The 22389-nt window shown below is 45.2% G+C and overlaps 1 protein-coding gene across 2 annotated transcripts in view; it reads right to left on the reverse strand.

Annotated features, from left to right (window-relative positions):
• Positions 1-6934, reverse strand: part of TRABD2A (TraB domain containing 2A) — an 83413-nt gene extending 76479 nt beyond the window's left edge. For both annotated transcript variants that reach the window (XM_090131815.1, XM_090131814.1), the window contains exon 1: positions 6525-6934. In XM_090131815.1, the coding sequence (XP_089987941.1) occupies positions 6525-6626 (102 nt within the window). In that variant the 5' untranslated portion in view covers positions 6627-6934. The remainder of the gene's footprint in view (positions 1-6524) is intronic.
• Positions 6935-22389: the final 15455 nt, after the last annotated feature.

Consider the following 22389-nt stretch of genomic DNA (forward strand, 5'->3'; position numbering starts at 1 on the left):
TGCCTTTGCATATTTAAGAAGGAGGACAGGCTTCCAGATGGGCTCAAACATCTGGTCAGTCTTTAGCCAGCATATAACTCTAACCTCAGCTCCAAGGCTAACTGTGCATGTGTGCACATCTAAGATACCTGCCTGACTGCCAAATGCAGAACAGGCTGCTTGGAGGAATTTATTGGAAACACACTGCCTATAACTTTCTGATGCTAAAGAACAAGGGTCAGGAAGGTTAATCTTAAAAGATTGCTCTGCAATGGCTGATCCCAGACAATCTTTTTCCACAACTCCGCATCGAGCCTAAGCCATGGATCAGACAGCACTTCAGCAAGTGTATGGCTTGCCAGTACACTGACAAATAAGTAAACACCAAGCAGTCTTCAGACACTTCTGTGGCACATTAAAGGTCTGTAAGATACCTCAGAGACCTGAGTTTGGGTAACGAGATACATCTCTGCAACTAAACAGACAGTCCTGGAACACTTTCCTAAATCACAGACCATAAAAACATTCCTGGAGACAACAGGTAGAAAAGAATGAATGATACACAGCACTAAGAAGGAAGGAAAATACGGGACAGAGTATGAATCCAACACAAACCCAGAAACTACATGAAAAAAATGAATGCACACAGGAAACCAGACCGGATTCACTCCTGCCTTTTGCCAGGAGGGAAAATGAAAGGACGTATCTCTGCTGTGAGAAAAACAAGTAGACAGCAGCCAGCAGGAAGGAATGACCAGCAGGGCTGTTTTTTACCTACAAGCATGAAAGAAAGCAGAAGATGCACCTGGGACAGGAATGAGGTTTGGAGGTGAACACAACTTCACGCAAGTCTGATCATGTACATGCAGCAACAGAAATCGCAAGGAACAAATGGCCACCAGCCCTCTTACATTTCAGTCCAGCTCCTGCACAGAGCCACCCAGCAGATTCAAGCCCAGACAGGGGGTATCTGGCAGTGTCAGTTCTGCTCCAGATCACTGTATACAACCCAGCTAGAAAGGTGTTTGGCATTGCACCCTCAAGTCTTTTGCTCTGCAAATCATCACAGCTTTTGCTTCACATACTGCAAGCTGAGTAATGCCACCAGCTTCCAGCAGTACCAATGACAGAACACACAAGCCAGGCACAGAGCAAACACTGTAGAGTCTACAGCAACAGGCATTAAAAGAAAGCACACTGAGACCTAGTAAAACTTATCGCTCATATTGTAGTGAGCAAGAGCTTACTCAACAGAGTGGCTGGGCACTCTGCATGCACCTCCACAGCAGAGGCAACGCAATCCCAGAGCGATGGGCCTTCATCTCAATCTGCCTGGCTCACAAGCACTATGCAGAGCTAGTGCAAAGGCTGAAGGGCAACTCTATTTTCAACTTGGTGCAGCTCCTAGAGCTTACCACATTTCAGTCCAGCTTCAGAGAGAGGAAAGGAAGGGTATAATCTCTCCCCAGGTCCGTAAAAGGGGAGCTCTTTAGCTATGTGTTAGGTGGCCGTGAGATAGTGCAGCAGCAGTGCCAAGGCTTGCTTAGCATTGCAGAGTATGCCATGACTGGAAGCCTCTCTCTTACCTCACTTTCCTGAGAGCATGCAAGAGATAAAGGTGCTACATCTAGTTTGTAGCAGGACCCTTCCATACAGCTTTTACTTCAGAAAGGAGCATGAAACAGTGAAAATGGTATCCTGGAGGCTGCAGAGAGAGCTGGGCTTGGCAGCTCCAGGAATTTCACTTTCATAAGCATAATAGGAAAACAGGCAGCTTCATGTACAGACCACCATGTGCATATCTGTTTCCACTCCCAGATTTTGCAGGGCACAGAATACTTTATTCACTATGGCAAAAACAAGGAGTAAGGGGAGAATTGGATGGCAGCCTGAGGAAGAGAGCAGCAGTCCCACGTGAGGCCTGTTGATTCGTTGCTCCACTGAGATTTCAGGCAATGTCAAATGAACCACAGCACATGCCCTCTGCCACAACACATCTCCACTAGGACTGTGTTTAATCTCTGCTAGGGAGCCCCATATCCAATTATTTCTGGATGTTCAGCATGATGACCATCTTCCCAGGGGAACAACATTAGACAGTGAACAGATTCTGGGTTCCAGCCAAGCAAAAAGTTTGTCTTGAATGCACATACACACATCAAAGAAAAAGAAAAGAAAAGAAAAAGGTTTTCTTCAGTTAGCTCAGTTCTTACAACTGAAAGCACAAGAAGCACTATGAGGTGGTGGTGGAAAAAGTAGATGAAAAGGAAAAGGAAGTGCTCAAACTAACACTGGCCAATGGAAACATATACTTATGGAAACACAGTCCTATGGAATTCACTCCCTGCTATGAGATAGGGAAAGCCTTGCTGCCCCACCTCACCATGACTACACAAGCACCCACTCTGAGCTGCAACGGGGTGCAACTAAGGACAGATAATGTTTCCACAAAATGAAATGATAAAAGCATTAGGAATTGCAGAAAAGCAGGGAAAGTGTATCGCACATGAAGGGTTTTCCTCAGCGGCTCAGGAAGGGTTTGGAAAAGAACAAAAAAGCTTGAGGAATGGGAGACTAAAGTGAAGCGTCAAGAAGTGATAGTTGAACCCCAAGAATCCAGCCCAATATCGCAGCATCTTTCCTGAAACAGGAAGCTGTTTGTCCACCGGCGGCCCTGGAAACTCTCATTACCTCCTGCCTCCTTCTTTCTGCTTCAGCAGAACAGAGGCTCTGACTGACAGGTATTTTCTTTATTTTCCAATAAGATTCTTCCTCCTGCTTTCAGAGAAAATTATTTACTATGAGAGTGGTGAGGTGCTGGAACAGGCTGCCCAGAAAGGCTGTGGATGCCCCATCCCTAGAGGTGTTCAAGTCCAGGTTGGGATGGGGTCCTGGGCAGCCTGTTCTAGTATTAAATCGGGAGGTTGGTGGCCCTGCCTGTGGCAGGGGGGTTGGAGATTCATGATTCTTGAGGTCCCTTCCAACCCGGGTCATTCTGTGATTCTGTGAAAAGAAAAAAGAAGAAAAAAGCCAAACTTCCAATACAGCTCATTTTAACAACCTTCAGTAGCTTGCTTTTCCAGCAGCATTTCTAGGACTACCAAGGAAAGTAGTCTTCAGGTATACAAATGCTAATGCAGAAATCTCTTCTGGTGAGGCAACAATAATTCTGCTGGAAGAGAAGTGCCAAATAGGATCTGTTCTTCTTCTTCTGACAAACGAGCTCAAAGTGGGACAAATGACATACTGTCAAAAATAAAATAACAGTAAACATCCAGGAAATAACACAAAGAAAAACATGAGAAACAAAGAATGCCTCTAATGACAGTACTCTGAGCATCCAGAAAAGGAGCAACAGTATGATGGGAATTTTAAAAATGAAAGTTTTAAGAGCAACAGGTTGTGGAGATCCAGGGAACAGGGGATCTGAAGGGAAGGACAGCTGCAGTCTGAGGAGTGAGGAACTGGATGCAAACTTCTGACTCAAGGAAGCCTGCTTCAGGTCTGCCCAGATGACTGAGCAAGTTGCATTACTACTGCTTCCTTCTACCTTTTGATCCTTGTTTGTGTTGACTGTAAGTTTTTCAGCACAAAGTACATCACTTGATGTGCAGGCAGCTGCCTTCTGCTGCTTCAGAGTTCTCCCGAACACCAAAACCTCACAATCATCCAAACAGCTAAGTCTTCCAAACAGCAGCCCAGAACTGCACTGTTTCTCAATCCAAAAAATGCTCTTAAATGTTTCTTGCAACAAAAGCCAGAGCATGTGGCATGCGGTGTTTTACCCAGGCAGGCAGCCCTGTAGCCCTCCCTATATGGCTTTCTCCCTCCTTATCTGCTCTGGTGTTATGCCTTGTCATACCCATTTATACCTAATTGAGGCAAAGACTGCACCTTCACTCACCATACAAAGTGCCCAATGCAGCAACAATAATGCACAAAGAAATGTAAGGCACATTTTTAAGTTCTCTTAAGCTTTTGCCCATTTACATTACTGACATTAAAACTCAGCTAAGACTGTAAGCAGAACTCACCCAGGGATAAACACTACGCTGGCTACTATTACAACTATTAAAGGAACACAATTTAGTCTCCATTTGACAGAAGTGAAAAATTAAAAATTTAAAGGAAAAAAAAATTTAACTAAAAAGCCAAGGATTTGCAGCAGACATTATTTGCTCTATCAAATTCATAGGTGACTCCAAAAGTAATGCCTCCTATTTATTTCCATTGAAACTATAACAAAGAGCATAGCAACGCTATTCATTAGAGCAAATTCTCAGCTACAAAACACTGATTTTCAGTACAGTCACTACCATGAGCTGTGCATTTTCACCAGTGATGAACTAGAACCTGCATGCCATGCTCATAAACATCTGCACCAGCAGGGTGACCCGCTGCAGCCATTGCCATTGCTGAAACACACCACCCACTGCCTCGCAGTGCTCACATTCACTGTCTGATCTCCAGAAATGTTCAGCAAGTGCCAGTGAATGTCAGTGGATGCTATTTTTTCCGTATGGAGGAAATTCAGTGCCACACTTTTTGCTTCATCTGCACTTCCTCCTCAGAGATCATTCTGCCTGACTGCTCTTCTGCTGCCATCTGTCACACGACAACAACATGTAATGGAATATTGGTGGGAAGGTTCAACCTCTATTGCCATAGCACCAACATCTACCGTGGAAGGTGTGGGCTGACACCATAAATTAGGAGACATTACTTTCAGAGCAGCTCTCGTATAGGAGAGAAAAGCAGCCATTTAAATTGGTTGACTCCCTGACAGGAACAACACATCATTAAGTATTAACTAGCTACAACCACTGGCATGCTTCTGTGGATTCTGGCTTGAAATCAGTGTTCTCTGATGTTAAGCAAAAAGAAAGTACTACCAGATTCCAACATTCTTACTTGTTTTAAAGTCTTTCTTTTTTACTGTGAAAAAAGAATGATGAGACTCATTACTGACTGCAGCTTTAACTATAATATGGAGCACTTCACCTTCAGTTTTGCCACTAACTCTCATAAATCCGACAGAACCAAATAATAGAATCACAGAATGGTGCAGGTTGGAAAGGACCTTAAGGCCCACCAAGTTCCAACTCACTGCCATGGGCAGAGCAGCTATGTAGGCAGACAGACTATTCCACTGGCAGTGCCTTAGGCCCTAGGTTACAGGACATGCCACAGTTCAGTGGCAGTGGGGCCCAGTACCAACAGCTGGAGGCAGCAAGGCCCTGAGGCCTTGGTTCTGGTACATGGGGAGGGAAGAGCAGGTCACAGAGCATCCCAGGCCTTCTTGTCAGTACCAAGCCTTCCTGCTGCTCCCACACCGCAACGAGGCTTTGTTACCTCCCTTGTGCAGCACTGCTGCACTTCCTTCCAAGGGTTTCTGGCTGCCTTTGTGGCCATGGTGGTGGGGCTCACATTTCCTCAGCCAGGAGAACATAATGTGATCCAAGGGATGGAACACCTGCCCTGTGAGCAATGGCTGAGAGAGCTGGGGCTGTTCAGCCCAAAGAAGAGAAAGCTGTGGCATGACCCAGTAGCAGCCTTTCTGTATCTAAAGGGGGGCTGTAAGAAGGAAGGGGACAGACTCTTTAGCAGGGGACAAGGGGAAATGGTTTCAAACTCAAAGCGGGGAGATTTAGATTGGATATAAGGAATATGGTTTTTTTATGATAAGAGTGGTGAGGCACTGACACAGGTTGACCAGAGAGGTGGTGGATGCCTTGTCATTGGAGACATCGAGGTCAGGCTGGACATGCCCTGAGCACTCGATTCAAATGTAGGTGTCCTTGCTCACTGCAGAGGAGTTGGACCAGACAGCCTTTAAGAGGCCCTTCCCACTCAAACGCTTCTATAGCAAGTGGTGCGATGCACGCTGCCCTCACCTCTGGTCACAGGCCGTTTCCATGTCCATTGCCTACAGAGAGCAGGGATGTTCTATCAGACCTAATAACACACAGCAAGCTCAGGATGACTTTTCTTATATGGCTCTTTGTGCTTTCACCTCAGAAGCTTCACCGAGAACTGCTTTTTCCCTATGTCTGACTTCTAACGGACACAGCACTCTGCCCACGAGCAGCAGGCAGCCCTCGGCTGCACTGGGCTGGGCAGCCCGTGCCGCTCACAGCACTCAGACGGGTGGAGTGAGAGCACAAACAACCCCGCACAACCTGTCACCGCACTTCTGCTGAAAGGCCACTGGCACTGCTGCTCTGAACCTGCCCCACCACGCACCGGATAAAGCAGGAAGCCAACCGCCCGTCCCTGCGAGGAGCGTGCTGCTCCCGCACCTTCCTTCTGCAGCAGCGCCGTCGGCCAGGGGGCGGATCCTCGCACGGAGCGGATTCAGGTGCAAGCGCAGCCGCCCACAGTCCCCCATCGCACCCTCTGCCAAAGCGCAGCGGTGCTTGGCCTCGCCGGCGCAGAACCCCGGGGCACCGCCGTTCCCTCACTGCCCGTCCCCATCTGAGCCGTCCCCATCCCGGGCTGCCCCTGGGGGAAGGAGACCCCCCGCCACCTCCGCGCCCGCCGCTTACCTTTCCGCGGAGCGGGCAGGCGCCGGCGGGGCCGCGACTCTGCCGCGCTCTGGCCAGCAGGAGGAGGCTCTGCAGCAGGCAGACCCAGCCGGGATGCACCATCCCTGCTCGATCCCGGAGTTGGCACAATTTGGGGACGGCGTTCCTTTTTTTTTTTTTTCTTTTTCCCCTTCCTTTCTCTCCCCTCCTGTTTCCAATCCTTTCCTACCCCCTCTTTTTTTTTTTTTTTTCCCCTTCTTTTTCTCTTTATAAATACTCGACTATTCTGCTATTTTTCTTCTCGCGTATTACTATTATTTTTTAACTTCTTATACGCAGGCGGCTCAATCCCATAGCCCTCGCGGGAGCGGCCCCATCCCCTGGCCAAGCCCTCCAGTTGCTCCCTCTTCCTCTTAAAGGGTCCCGTGCCGGGCGGGGGGTCGCGGGGGGGAGGAAGGGGAGGGCGCGGGGCCCGCCGCACCGAGGGCGGGCGATGCGGCGGCAGCGGCGGGGGGGGAGGTTGGAGATCCCTCGGCCCCGCTCCCCGCCGTCCGCATCGCTGCGCTGTCCCGGCCCGCCGGAGCAGACGCCGCGCCCCCGGCCCGGCCCTGCCTGCCCTCTGCCCTCCTGCCTGCCGCCCTTCCCTAAGTGAGGAATCGAAGTTGTGATCCTTCCCTAGCCTCTTTATTGCCCATCCGACTTCGGACCGACTGTAGCACGCGGGAGCCTTTGACTCGTTTCAGCATGGCTGCGTCGTCGTGCAGTTTGTCCACTGAAACCGTGTCCAGTGCGCTTTGCACAAGTGGTGTGGTTAAAGACAAATATGTGCTGAAGGGCATACCAACATCTCTACTTGCAGAACTCACCAGTATTTTCTGAGGAAACTGATTTCTAATCCTTGAAAAAGTACATACTGCTGATGACCAAATCTGATACCTGCCAGGACTGTTGGTTTTTGTGTTGCTTTTGTCACACGTGAATTTTTTACTGTTTTATTTATGGCAGCATCTTTCTAATCATTTTAGTCTAATTACTAAATAATTTAGCTTTAATACATTCAGGGCTTCTCCCTCTAATGCCCACCGAGGTGAACCAAGGTGTTGCATGGAGCTTTCCCTCCTGCATCACCCATAGTTGGTTTGATTAAATACCACAGGCCAGGCAGTGGACACAGTGCTGGCTAACTGTGTCAGGCTGTGTGCAGACTCAGGCAGTCATTGTGCCTTCAGCTTTATTTTTAATTTCAAGTGCATCTTTTTCAATCCCAGAGATCCAGATCTCTGATCCAGGGTTCAGAATCAATGACAAACTTCCCACCAACTCCTAGAGAGCAGAGATCTCTGTCTCTGCCTTCATTTGTACTGGTTTTGCAGTACAAAGCAGTGTCCCCTAGGACAAGATTTTTTTGGCAAGAGCCAAAATCCTTCGTTTTTTGTTGTTTTGCCTTTTATGTTCATTACTGTGTTTTGGGCTTGGAAGAGGAGAATGATACCAATTGTATATTAAATGCATCATTAAATGCATCTTCTTTCCTTAGGTCCTGCTGACCATTTAGGACAAAAAAAAAAAAAAAAATCTGGCAAAGAATTTGGCATTTATGCAATATATTGTAGCTGTAATCTCAACTACTTTGTTATTCAGTTTTTACAGGGAGAGAGAGTGCTACCTGCCATCTGTCAGCCTGCCAGAAATTCCTGTGCCTATCAGAGCAAGAGCTGAGGAAGTGACATCTTTCTCCATCGCCTTCTCAGAATATCCCTGATTCAACACAGAAGGCATCAAAGTGAGTTGCCCTCCAGTAAAGCAGTTTTCCAAACAAGTGTCACCCTTAGCAGACAGGTGTAAAACACATCAACAGTATGTATCTCCCCCAGAGTGCAGTAAGTGAGACCCATGTTTGGTTGTACGCCTTCCTGGGCTTGGAAGCTAGATAGCATTCATTCTTAGAGTGCCCAGATTGAGCTGTAAAGAATAAGAATAAATCTTCCATGGCACAGAGATGTCCTGCCAAGCTGATTAGGTACCTTCTGTGTGACTATTTTTAGTTTCTTTCAGTTCTGAAGTGGAAAATAAGTAGCAACACTTTCTGAAATACACAGCTTGTGTGCATATAGACAATGCAGATTAAGGTGCTGCTCAGCTGCATTTCTGTATTTGGGAAGTTGCTTTATCTGTGGTGAATTGCTGATGGAAAATAGCAGCAGAAGAAGGACAAAGGGAGGCTTTCATAGAGACTTTCAAAGTAATTTATACTTTCAATGGAACGTTTCAGTAGAAAGCCACATCCCAGACCTATTAATAGAGACCTAAGAGATAAAATTAGCATTTTAATTTAATAATGTTCTGTTTGTAGCTTTGCTAGGTTTACCCATTGCAATCCATTGCAAAATGATTTCAACAGAATTTTGGTGTGTGCTTGATGTTACGGACATGCTTCTGAACTTTCCACAGAAGAGGTAAACCAAAGCATTCTCCTGAATCAGGGCCTTAAGATCTCAGGGCCAAGTAGTGAACTGGGCTATACTCATAATTAGCACATTTTTATCTGCTTCATAAAACCACTGACATTTAACTGAAATCATTTTCCCAGGCCATAGGAGCAGCTATATGCTGATGGCTGAGGACATCAGAAGTGAGAGGCTTCTAGAGTGGTTCCTGCTGACAACAGGGTCTGTAGAGGACAGCACAGAGCTCTTGCATCCACATGCATGTGCAGCACTGCATGGGTGCAGGATGGGTGCTTCTGAAGGGCCTCTAGAGCTTGTGGGTGTGCTTTTGCTAACTAGTATTAACCAACAGTGTGAAAGAAAGCCACTTTGTGCAGCCAAACACAGCCAATCTTGAGCAAAAGAAGCCACAAAAGAGATTTGCAAAGATTTTGGGGCACAGTATATTCCAACCCTGTTAACAGGCTGGTCAGCTATGATTCACCCTCTGATTAGCAGAGTTGCAGTGAGTTTAGATTCAGCATACATTTTAAACACCACGAAAGATAATGTTAGGATTTCTCACCATTTAAATTATGAACAGATATCATAAAGCAGAAAATAAAGTAGGCAGAGGAGCTTTATTCATTGAGCTGAGGAAAAAGTAGTCTACTTTATCTGCATTTGAGAGAAAGTTTGCTTAGAAGTACTGATGTCTGCATCAGAGATTCAGAAACACAGATCCCCAGTTATGCCTCAAGATAAAACGGGTTAGTGAACTTTGTAGTATATAACTGTATGAAAGTGTTACATCAGGTGGAAGGGAAATATGGGGAATATATTACAGAGTTAAGTGGTTACACATAATTATCAGGCATAGTGAATCAGAAGCCAAAAATAAAGAGCAGAGAGTAGAATTCTTTTCTCTAAACACATCTTAATAAAAGAAAGGTCAGTTTGAATGGAGAGAGAAAGCTAAACAAAAATAAATTTCTTGGGCACTGACAGGAGGTGAAGAGAATTTACATGCTGAATTGCAATAGGCCTCAGCCTGTCAGAAATACAGCAGAGGGTCATTTGAAGCCAGGCTAGGAAGAGTTAAAGGACAGTTTGCACAGAATCACAGAATCACAGAACTGCTGGGGTTGGAAGGGACCTCAAGGATCATGAATCTCCAACCCCCCTGCCACACACAGGGCCACCAACCATCCCACCTAATGCACAGAAAAGGGGTTTGCAAACCCCTTTCCCTAATTTGAAAGTATTTTTATAAGCATGCAATCACAAAATTATCTATTTAGAAGATAAGAATAAGGAACTGTTTAAAAGATGAGAATAAGGTGTTAACAGAATAGCATGAATGTACTTAATTATTCAGATATTAATTAATTAATTAATTAGGAGGAAAAAAATAGATTGTAAAAAAAAAAAAGGCATCATCTAATGAAACATAGTAAATAGAGAACACATATTTAATGCAAGTAGAAAATACTGTGTTTATGGAGCACTTCAAAGGGGTGACAGAATCATGTTGTTATCATATGGCATCTTGGGAAGCGAAGCAGAGCACACCTCAGTGGTAAAGTTCAAGTGGTCTGAGTGAATTTGACTGATTTCCTGTCATCAGAAGGAATGTCTCATCCTGATCAGTCCATCAGTTACCCATTTAACTGATGGTTTGGTGTTTGCACCATGACTGTATCATGAAATTGCACCCAGAAGAGAGGGTGAGGTGCCAGAAATGGCTGTTAGACTGGAAAGGGAAATGCAGTCCCTCAAGGGTAATTTGGCACTCCACCCGGGAACCACAGCCCTGTGCATGGCCATCAGCCCTGCTAGCTGAAAAACAGCTGATGTGGCAATGGAAAGAATGGGTGCTGCAGTCTGTCAGATCTTTCCCCCTTCTCTAGCCCTTCACTGGATTAGAAGGAAGATGCAGGAGCAGTAAGCCCTGGAAACTCCAGATGGATCTCAATGGTATGTACATAGCCATTCATCCAGGAAGAACTGGGAAGTCTGATCCTCCCAGGGGGGATCCACAGTTTGCAAAACATTCCATTTACATAGATAGATGTCCAATGTCTTCCAGGAAATATGAGGAGAAATTGCCTATTGCCTGCAGAACATCTGAAGAAAATCTAGAATGAGTAGAAACGTGCTGAATTCAGCTTATCTGCTAAATTACCATGATATTTTTTTCCAGGACATCTTAGGGGGAAAAAAGATATCTTTTTTTTTTTTTTTTTTTTTTTTTTTGTGACTGTAAAAAGATTTCTGCAAAGAAAGGAGAAATTATCTGAGTGAAAACACTTATTTTGTCCTCATTTTCTAATTGGCTCTGAAAAATGTTAGCAAAGCTTTCAGGATGGAAGACATTGTGTAGGCGAGGCTCTAATTAGTTACAAAACATAACTGTAGGATTGTGTCATGTAGCTTTTTATTTTTTATTTTTTTATTTTTTGGGTACAAGCAGATAAATATGTAGTTAATATCTTCTTGCAATTAATAAGCCAAAAACAGACTCGCAAAGGACATGACAGAAGTGAAGCTTCAGCACAAGAGAAACCACATGAGTCACCGAATCCTTAAGATTGGAAAAGTTCTCTAAGATCATCAAGTCTCACCATCAGCCCATCTCCACCGTGCACACTAAACCATATCCCTCAGTGCCACATGCACACAGTTCTTGAACACCTCCCATGGACAGTGATCCACCACCTCCCTGGGCAGCCTGCGCCACTGCATCACTGCTCTTTCTGAGAAATTCTTCCTGCTATCTTACCCGAACTTCCCCTCCTGCCATTCCCTCTTATCCCACTACTGTTAACGCGAGAAGAGGCTGACCACCACCTCACCACAACCTCACTTCAGGCAGTTGTAGAGAACAATAAGATCACCTCTGAGCCTTCTCTCTTCCAGACTGAACAATCCCATCTCCCTCAGCCGCTCCCCGTAAGACTTGTGCTCCACTCCCCTCAAAGCTCTGTTGCCCTTATCTGAACACACTGCAGGGACTTAATGTCTTTCCTGTAGTGAGAGGCCCAAAACTGAACACAGTACTTAAGGTCAGCCTTACCAGAGCTGAGTAGAGCTGAGTACAAAGGGACGATCGCCTCCCTGCTCCTTCTGGCTATGCTATTACTGATACAAGCCAGGATGCGATTGGCCGCCTTGGCCACCTGGGCACATTGTTCACATGGGCTTATGCTCAACAAGCTGCCAACTAGCATCTCGGTATACTTTTCCACCTCGTGTCTTGCCAGCCACTCAACCCCAAGCCTGTTGCATTGCATGGGATCATTGTGATCAAAGTGCAAAACCTGGCATTTGATCTTGCTGAAACTCATACACTCGACCTCAGCCCAGCAATCCCACCTGTCCAGATCCTCCTGTACAGCCATCCTACCCTCAGGCACATAAACACTTCCCACATTGGTGTCATCTGCAAACTTACTCAGTACCCTAGTTCGGATCATCAGTGAAGATATTAAACAGGGCTGGCCGCAGTACTGACCCCTGTGGAACACCACTTGTGGCCAGTTGCCAGCTGAATTTAATGTGAATTTGTTGCCAGCTTCAGTGGGGCTGAGATTTTTCTTGCAGTGGTGGTGGCAAGGTCAGGCAATCTGTACTGTCAGTGAATTCCCCTGTATGAGCAAACTCAGTCAGGCCTGACTTCTGTGAAGCAATTGAATAAGTCCTTCTTGTGGCCATCTATTTGGAAGTCAGTAAGCTACCAGTGAATCTCTTGGTTTATTTGCTATACAGTCATGCACAACAAATGGCAATCCCTTCTGCCATTAGTGCCCTAAGCTTCAGGGCACTGAAAGCTTAGATCCTGCAAAGAATTATATAGACAGTTTTCTTCACATGCTGCAAAACGTCCCAGGAAGATAACAACATAGTGAGAACGTTTCATGCAGTTTGGGGTAGCCTTGATCTTTCTCAGGAGATCACGTAACTGGATATGAGCCCGTCAGTGATTATCCTCTATGCAGTTGTGAAGATACTTATTTTAACATCCCATCAGTACAGCAGAGCTGAAATAAATTTCAAATCCAGCTTTATTTTCTTTGGTAATTTTTTTAAGTCGGAACTCGAGTTAGTTTCAGTCATCTGGGAACTTCAGTTTCTTGTCTGTAAAAAAAAAAAAAAAACAACACAAAAACAATGAACAAATTAATACACCTTGTACTTTCTCAAGAAACAGAACAACTCTGTCTTGACATGCAGGACATGTAATTTTTAATTCTGAATTTATGTGCTGAAATATCACTGCAGAGTGAGTGTGGTAACAATTGCCCTTCAATCATGGCACCTGCTTGTGGTTGTTTTTTTTTTAATAAGGAGCTAAAAGAGTGCCCAACCCTTGTCAGGAAGGGTGACAAATTGTACAGGGTCTGCTGTGTAACATTCTTAGTTAGTCTGGATCTGAATTTGCACTCTTTCCACTGGTAGCCCTGTCCATAACTTTGATTTCTAAATCCTGAGTTGAAGATGTGCTCAAACGGAGTTCCATTTATCTCTCCCGTGACTACCATAATGACACAGTTTTTTTCATCACTGTGGTGTCTTTCAAGCTAATGAGTTGCCAGGAACAAGAAAGTAGCAGCAGTACATAGCTCCAGTGAGTTTCTTGAATGCACACTTAATATGAAGGAGATAGATGGTACCATAGCTGAATCACATCTCCACTTCAAGGCTGAACCAAACATGCTGTTGTGCAGAACATAATCCAAAACAAGAACAATCAAATGTTGTTGCTGGAGCCACCATTGTGAATGGGGCTAACACTGGATACATATAAAACCATTGAGGAGAGATGGTGCTGGATGAACAGTTCTTCTCCAATTATCTTTCCCTATGATGAAAGCAATCACAGAACCACAGAATCACAGAATGGCCAGGGTTGGAAGGGACCTCAAGGATCATGAATCTCCAACCCCCCTTCCACATGCAGGGCCACCAACCTCCCCATTTAATGCTAGACCAGGCTGCCCAGGGCCCCATCCACTCTGGCCTTGAACACTTCTAGGGACGGGGCATCCCCAGGAACATTTCTTGTTCCTGGCAACTCATTAGCTTGAAAGACACCACAGTGATGAAAAAAACTGTGTCATTATGGTAGTCACAGAAGAGATAACTGGAACTCCGTTTGAGCACATCTTCAACTCAGGACTTAGAAAGCAATGGTACCAAGCCATCAGTATGAAACCATTATCAAGGCAACCCATTCTTCTTTGGCCCCTCTAAAGGCCCATCCTCTAAAGCTACTCCAACCATGTTTCTTAGGCTTCCAGCAGAGGGCAGGGCTCCCATCTAATTGCCCCGGCTGTCTGCTACTGCTATACTGTCCTCTTTTAAACCTCAGAAGCATTTGCTAGGATAAGCTGTAGGCTTTCACCTTCCTAGTGAGATTCTGGGTAGAAAAGCCATCTTTTGATATAGGAAAGCAGGAGGGCCTGTGGATCTCATCTAGCCTCTCCCTCCAGCCAGGCAGAAACATTTGTTGAATAGATGAATAATGCAAGAAGGTCCAAAAGAAGTCTTCCCTGAATTACACAAGTCTCCTTGTCTCTGCACTGAGAAAAGTCCCTTCCAACCCAAGCTGTTCTAAGATTTTAAGATTAAGAAATGTGCTCTTGTAGAATTGCAGTTCCTCACAAGGAAAGGGGACACATACTAAAATGCCCATCTTGCATTTTAGGACTAGGGCACAAGAGTTTTTCTATGTGTCACAAAATCTGTGGTGCAAGAACATGGCTCATAACCTCTTTCACCCTCTAACTGATGTGCATTCTGCAGCCTTGCTGCCCCAGCTCTGTTTCCAGTCTTTGCATTGCCTCTGCTTTTTGCATCATGAGATGCCTGCTTTCTTGAATTGAGCCTCCAAAGGAGAAGCTTTCTGCTCTTTGCACTTATCATGCCCCTAAGACACTTTGCTAATAAGGAGTTCATTCTCCAAGTGTCTTACCAGCATACTGCTCAGGCATGGCAAGGCTTACAAATATTGTAAAATCACTTCTGGTCTTGTGCTGGTTTTGTGAAGCACACTGAAGTGGCTGCTCACAGGCATGGTTTAGCTACCAAACTAAGTGACAGTAGATATGGAACCATCAGTTTTATACTGAAAAGGCTTTCATTACCTTGTAATTGCATCTTTTTCATAAATTAGTCAACATCTCCACTTCAGAAAATTGCTTTTTAAGAAGCACCGTACTTAAAGGGTAGTGGGGCATGACAATAGGGCCATGGAGGGAGAGTGTGGTGCCGCAGGATGAGAGAAGGGAAGATGCCTTCTGCTCTGTTTTTGATGGTGACTTCTAGGTTTTTCAGGATAGAAAAAGGGTGACTTAATCCCCTGGCATCTCCCATGATGAATTTATATCTGAGGTGGTGATGTCAGAAACACAGAGGCTGATTTGAGAGGTGGCAGTTCCCAACCTGTGCTAAAAAAAAAACCCAAACATCCTGCAGGGAAGTTCCCTATTAAAAAACAGCCTGCAAGGAAACTCATCACACAGTCAGCATGTCTGTGGCCATGGCTGTGAAAGGGCAACACCTCCTCACCACTTGCTCTTCCTGTGTTGGCACAGAAAGCTTCCGGCTAGGTCTGAAAATGGCTCACAGGCTGTAACCCTAAACGCAGGGATGAAATTGCACTTCCACATGCGTGTGCCCCTGGATGCCCATAAATTACACAGCTCCTCTCAAAGGAGCTGAGAGGGCTGGCTATCTGTGTTCAATGCAGAGCCCAGGCCTGTGTTGATTCAGCATACTTGCTTTGAAGTTTTCTTCCCCAGCTTTTGTGTGAGATGGCAGCAGTGCAGGTATGAAAGGCACCGGAGTACCTTTCCTAAGCAAATAAGGCTTTTAATCCTTGGCAAAACCCCACTGGAATAGCGGAAAGCTGGTAACTATGGCACCAGCAAATTTCACACGTTTAAAAATGGCTGCGCATCCACCATAGCTGCAGCTCTGCAATATGAATGACACAGGTGAAAGCAACAGAGGTCAGCCCCACTGAAACCAGAGGAGAAGTGACATCCATGCTACCGTGGCCAATTACAGTGGTAAGAGGGCCTTTCTTCAGCCAGTTACAATGCTGCTTTTGTGCATGTAAGCATTTCTTATAGCTGTAAAGCCTGTAAAGCCTCTGCTAACCTCGAGGCATGTTTTTTTTAGAGATAGTGTATAGCTACAAACAGTGAGAATATGGGATCTCATGCAGGGCTTTGCTATGCAACTGGTTATGCACACTGGCCTCAGAATCCCAGACTGGCTCCACCAAGTCTGCAAAAGGAGGAAGACCACTCAAAAATGGCATTTGTATCTCCTGAGGCAGGTGCTGTGAGGTCTTTGGAACAGCTTCAGAAACTGCATGTCTTCAGACACTTTGTACTGTTCTTCTCAGTACCTGTGTTCTTCCTCAAGAATACAGTGGCGGTAGTGGCGAAGATCTCAAAAGCTCTCACAGAACCAAGGCCTTTTTCAACAGGCAGCAAACCATCACAGCAGTAATAGTGTTGATTCCAGGGCTGTGTACTCAAACCACTGAGTAGGGCATAACCCAGGCAGGCATAGGAAAACTACCCCTATCAGCACATGTAGAGAATGAAGCATTCAGTATCAAGGGTCATTTGCAGGGGTTAGCATCCAAAAATTTCCCCAAAATCAAGTGACTCACACAATCAAGATCTATGAGAGCCTGTTGTAATCTTTATTTTTTTTATATATATCCAACCAAGAGTTTCCTGAACTCTTTGCCATTACTTATGCTTTAGGTCAATTAGAGGCATCATTTTAAAATCCATCCAGACCACTGCACTGCTGTTTGCTTCCAAGCTGTGCAAGCATCTGGAGCACATTTCCTTTGTATTGTGGAAGGGAAAAGTTCTAGCTAGCTTTGCATGTTGTTTGTGTCACAGAATTACCTAGTTCAAAAAGAACAAACCAAATCTCTGCTTGAGTTTCAATTGTAAAAGATTGTAAAAGATTGCTACTACTTTTGATTACTTGGGGATATTTCAGCTTGTGTTCCTCTTCTACTCGTAGGTGATAAATTAGATTTTAGCTGGGCATGCTTCCAGCAATCTCATCTTTGTCAAGCTGTCTCCAGGCATAAGGAGAAGAGAGGTATCTAAGAGGGTTTTTTATTGTTGTTGTTGTTGGTTGGTTGCTTGTTTTTATTTCATTTTATTTTTTTCTGGGAGAAAATTCTGGAACACATTTCCTCTTTATTCCCAAGACTAGCACTGCAAAATCACCACATGCACTAGGCGATACTACCTACTGCATTGGTTTGTGAAGCCAATCTAGGTGACTCCAAGTCAGCAGTTTCACTTTTCCAGTGCTTCATTCTACTGTGTTTGCTAAATGTAGTTTGTTAATTCTATTCCATGTTCTGTGATGCTCCCCATCAGACATATCTAATGTGAGCCCTTCACACACTGTAACATGTCACTCATAGTTGAGGCTGGAAAGGACCTTTACATATCACCCGATCCCACCTCTGCTCAAGCAGTGACATCCAGAGCAGGCTGACCAGGACCATCTTCAGATGCATTCCAAAGATTTTCAAAGAGGGAGACCTTACCTCTCTGGGCTACTTGTGCCAGCACTCCATCAACTGCACAGTAGATAAATGATGTTCAGAGGGTACCATCTTGTGTCCCAGTTTGTCCCCACTGCCCCTTGGCTGTCACCAGACACCATTAAAGAAAGCCTGATTCCTCTTTACACCCTCCCTTTGGGTATTTGTGCACATAGATGAGATCCATGCTCTTCTTCCAATTTCTTGTTTCTTTGAGTAGAAATATCTTTTCTCCAAAAGGATACTTCTTCTTCTAGCTAACATGATACCACTAAGTATCTTATGCACATTTACCTGAATCACAGCATTCTCCCACACAGATATTTCTTAGCTCACATACCTACAGAAAAGGGGATTCATGTGCTGGGTAAGCCAGCTGCTGAATGACTGCTCTGCTCTTATCAGAAATCAAAGGCAGTCTGCAAAGCACTTACCCAGACATCACAGTAATACTGGGAAGTTTGAAGCACTGTGCTAACAAGCTATCCTTGAGTATCAGAAAGAAGATCATTAAAGGGGTGATGGCTCTGACTTTAAACTACATGGCAGATCCCTTCTCCCAGCTATAATAGCCATAGAGACCCACCAAGCTGTTAAAGCAAGCCTTCATCTCTCTTCATCTCAGAAGTGTTGGGACCTTACCAATTCTGCCTACGGAGGAAGGCTCCATTCTCATTGTTCTCAGAGCAGCACAGGAGACAAGAGCGTGGCATGATCTCAGCAGAGGACTCGGTTGCTGGCTTTTCAGATACAGCAGATCAACAGCAGTTACAGAAAGAAAGATGTCTGTATAAAGCTGTCACTTTCTAACTTACTGCATACTGCCTGTACCATGACTGGTTGATCACATCTGCCTGAAGACCTCACAACAATGCCTAGTTATTGCTTCTCATGGTGATATAGCAACACAGAACTAAGTGAGTGAGGCAGATGTCCTCTTAGGTGTTGTTAGACATACTGAACTGAAAATAGCCAAATCCTTCTCTAATTGCTAGAAGGACAGAGGAATGTCCCAGGTCTGAGCTAACGGGCTCCCTAGGGCAGTGGTCATGGCCCCAAGCTGATGGAATTCAAGGGGCAGACACTGTTAGACACAGGGTTTGAATTTTGGGTGGTCCTGTGTGAAGCTAGGAATTGGAATTGATTCTTCTTGTCAGTCCCTTCCAAGCTGGGATATGTTATGGTTTTATGATTCTACTAAAGGATACAGTAATTACTGTGACTGTTATCACAAAATAGCAGAATCACAGAACCACAGGAGTTGGAAGGGACTTCTGGAGATCGTTCAGTCCAACCACCTGCTAAAGCAGATTCCCTACAGTAGGTCGCACAGGAAAGTATCCAGATGAGTCTTGAGTGTCTGCAGATAAGGAGTCTCCACAATCTGTTTGGGCAGCCTGTTCCAGTGCTCTGTTACTCTCACGGTAAAGAAATTACTCCTCATGTTAGTGTGGAACTTCCTGTATTCCAGTTTCTGCCCTTGTTCTATTGCTGCATGTCACTGAAAAGAGTCTGCCCCATCCACTTGCCTCCTGCACTGCAGATATTTATAAATAGTGATGAGAATCCCCCTCAGTCTTCTCTTCCAGGCTGAACAGTCCCAGGTTTCTTAGCCTTTCCTCATAAGGGAGATGCCCCAGGCCCCTCATCCTGTTTGTGACCCTCTGCTGGACTCCTAGGAGATTTTATCTTTTTTGAACTGAGGAGCCCAGAAGTGGACGCAGTACTTCAGATATGACCTCATCAGGGCAGAGCAGAGGGGGAGGATCACCTCCCTTGGCCTGCTGGCCACGTTATTTGCAATAACCCCAGGATACCATTGGTCTTCTTGGCTGCAAGAGCAGACTGCTTTTGTCCACCAGCACACCCAGGTCCTTCTCTGCAGAGCTCCTTTCCAGCAGGTCAGCCCATAACCTGTACTGATGAATGCCGTTATTCCTCTCCAGGTTCAAGACTCTACACTTGGTCTTGATGAACCTCATTATGTTCTTCTCTGCCCAACTCTTCATCCTGATGAAGTCTTGTTGAATGGCAGCATGGCCTTCAGGTGTGTCAGCCACTCGTCCCAGCTTTGAATTATCAACTTGCTGAGGGGGCACTCTATCCCTTTGTTCAGGTCACTGATAAAGATATTGAGCAAGACTGAGCCCAGTACCAACACCTGCTAGTTACAGGCCTTCATCTAGGCTATATAAATTCTTGAGCCACAATTTATTGCCTTACATATTACACCATCTTACTGTCATCATGAGTTCCTACATTTTCAGAGGTCACAACATGAGCAGCAAGAACCACAAGAGTTTTACCAACAAAGTCTGCAGCAAATCAGTGCATGCCAGTGTTCCAAGGAACTGGGTGGAAGGAAGCACAGAGAGTGGTGATGATCTGCCTAAGCACGATCAAGGATTAGCGAGACAGAACATAGGAATTTAACCTCAAACAAATAATTCTAGTACTACAGCTGTGTTTGATTCAATGTGATATAAATGCCAGATGAAAAATAAGAAGAGAAACCCCAAACTTTTCTAATAACTAGGAGAGAAACCTGCCAACATCATAGAATCACAGAATAGCATGGGTTGGAACGGACCTCAAAGCCCATCCAGTTCCAACCCCTACTATGGGCAGGGCTACCACCCACCAGATCAGGCTGCCCATGGCCCCATCCAACCTGGCCTTGAACTCCTCCAGGGATGGGGCATCCACAGTTCTCTGCACAGCCTGTGCCAGCGCCTCACTCTCCTCTGAGTAAAAAAATTTATTCTAACTGAAATCTCCCCTCTTCTAGTTTAAAACCATTCCCTCTTGTCCTATCACTATTAGACTATGAAAAATTTAGTCTCCCCTCTCACTTACAAGCTCCCTTTAATCACTGGAAGGCTGCAAGGAAGTCTTCCTGGAAACTTCTCCAGGCTGAACAAGCTCAGTTCCCTCTACCTGTCTTCACAGGACAGGTTCTCCAGGACTCTCATCATCTTCATGGCCCTCCTCTGGTCCCACTCCAACAATTGCATGTCTTTCTTCTGCTGGAGGCTCCAGGCAGTATTGCTGGTGGGGCCTCACAGGGACAGAGCAGAGGGGGACATTCTCCTCCCTCTCCCTGCTGCCACCCCCCTGTTGATGTAGCCCAGGATACTGTTATTGGCCTTCCACACTCACTCCACGCAAGTGCTCTCTACTGGCTCATGTCTGTCTTCTCATCCACCTGAACCTCCAAGTCCATCAGGACCCCCAAGTCCTTCTCTACAGGGCTGCTCTAAAGGAATCCTTCTGCCAGTCTGTACACATATAAAATACATACCCGGTATTTCTACTGAGATTTCAAACCGGTTTCTGGAAGATCTTGTGACATTTAATTTATGCTCCTGATGATGGTAATTGCAGACACAGTTATTTTTGCTAGGAACAGCTGTGTTCCCAACATTCTGAAGTGTTGGCTTTGACTTTCTTATCCATATTCAACACTGTAACTATACCATGTAAGAAAAAACAACTGCAAAAACGTGAACAGAGTAACAGAAATGTGTGGCGAAAGAGGATGGGCAAAAGGGAACAACTCTTAACTCTGCTATGTCATTTCTCTTCTGCTACTAGTTGGTTACCCAGCCCAGTTAAATGCAAGTCAATCAGCTGACATCTGATGTCTTTTGCAGATGGATCAACAGCGATTCATATCTGACACACAGATGTTTCAGCTTGGATTGTTAGCTATCCAGCAATCTGACAGAATCCTGATGCTGATCATTTGCAGATGTTGCAAACAGAAAGAAATTGCCCCATCCACTGCAAACAAATTTATTCCTTTTACTCTTGGTCAGCCACAGCAGCAGTCTCTAATGGAAAGCAAAGTGGGACTCAGTGAGGATGGTTGGGTTTTGCAGTTGGCTGCATTGTGGATGTTGCTCCTTTGAAATGAAAATCCCTGAAGCCATTTCTAAAGCATAGAAAGCTTTGTTTTAGCTTTTTGAAAGGCACCTTTGACTACTGCCAGCACTGAGGGCTGTGTTTGAAATCAAAGTCACAGCTGCTAAACTGGCTTCTTCATACAGTGGGGAGAATCAGTCAGCTCACTGGGGAGCATGTCCAAGGGGTTGTGGACTCATGGGGATGCATCTAGGATGACACATGCCACCAGCCTGGCAGTAATGCTAAATGCACTGAGTACATCAGTTTTGTGTTGAAAATATCTGCACCAATTTTCTGGTTCCTTGAAAATCATAGGACAGGACACAAAATATCAGATAGAATAGAGGTGAAATTCAGTTTATGTCATTTGGGTATGAAAGCTTGATGTGTTTGGTTTTCACTTTCTTCTTCATGATCACAGCTGTCAGAATGATTATCCTGTGGCAGGGAACAGCAATCCCCAGCAGCAGCAGGGATGGTGATGTTTTCAGGATCCTCAAGCAGCATGCCTCCTACACCATTTCCACTCCTGAGTGGCAGGACACCCGCTGCACTCACTTAGCAAACTCAGAAAGCTGTAAATTCAGCTTGTGCCCTTCCCTGCTTGCAAGGGTCAAAACCAGGAAGCACTGGTCCCTACTTGTCTACAACCAATGTGAAACTCGGAGAAGGGATTCATCTTCTCCTTCAGACATGCAGTATGTCCACCCTTCCAAAGCCAAACCTGTCCTCCCTGACACAATTAGACATAGACAAAGGCTACCATCAGCTCACTGAGGTGAAGCAAATCTTCAACCCTTCACAACCTGATTCACACTACCATGTAGACATTAAACAATTTTAAAAAGCTGTTGGGTAATCTTCTTCTTAAAGTGTATAGAGTGAAAAAGTCAACCAATCTCTTTTTTTCTGGACTTCTCAATAGTATGTCATCACTTGATCACCATCAGACCTCACCTGC

The sequence above is a fragment of the Phasianus colchicus genome, chromosome Z (assembly GCF_987193195.1).
Source record: "Phasianus colchicus chromosome Z, bPhaCol1.hap1.1, whole genome shotgun sequence".
Lineage (NCBI taxonomy): Eukaryota > Metazoa > Chordata > Aves > Galliformes > Phasianidae > Phasianus > Phasianus colchicus.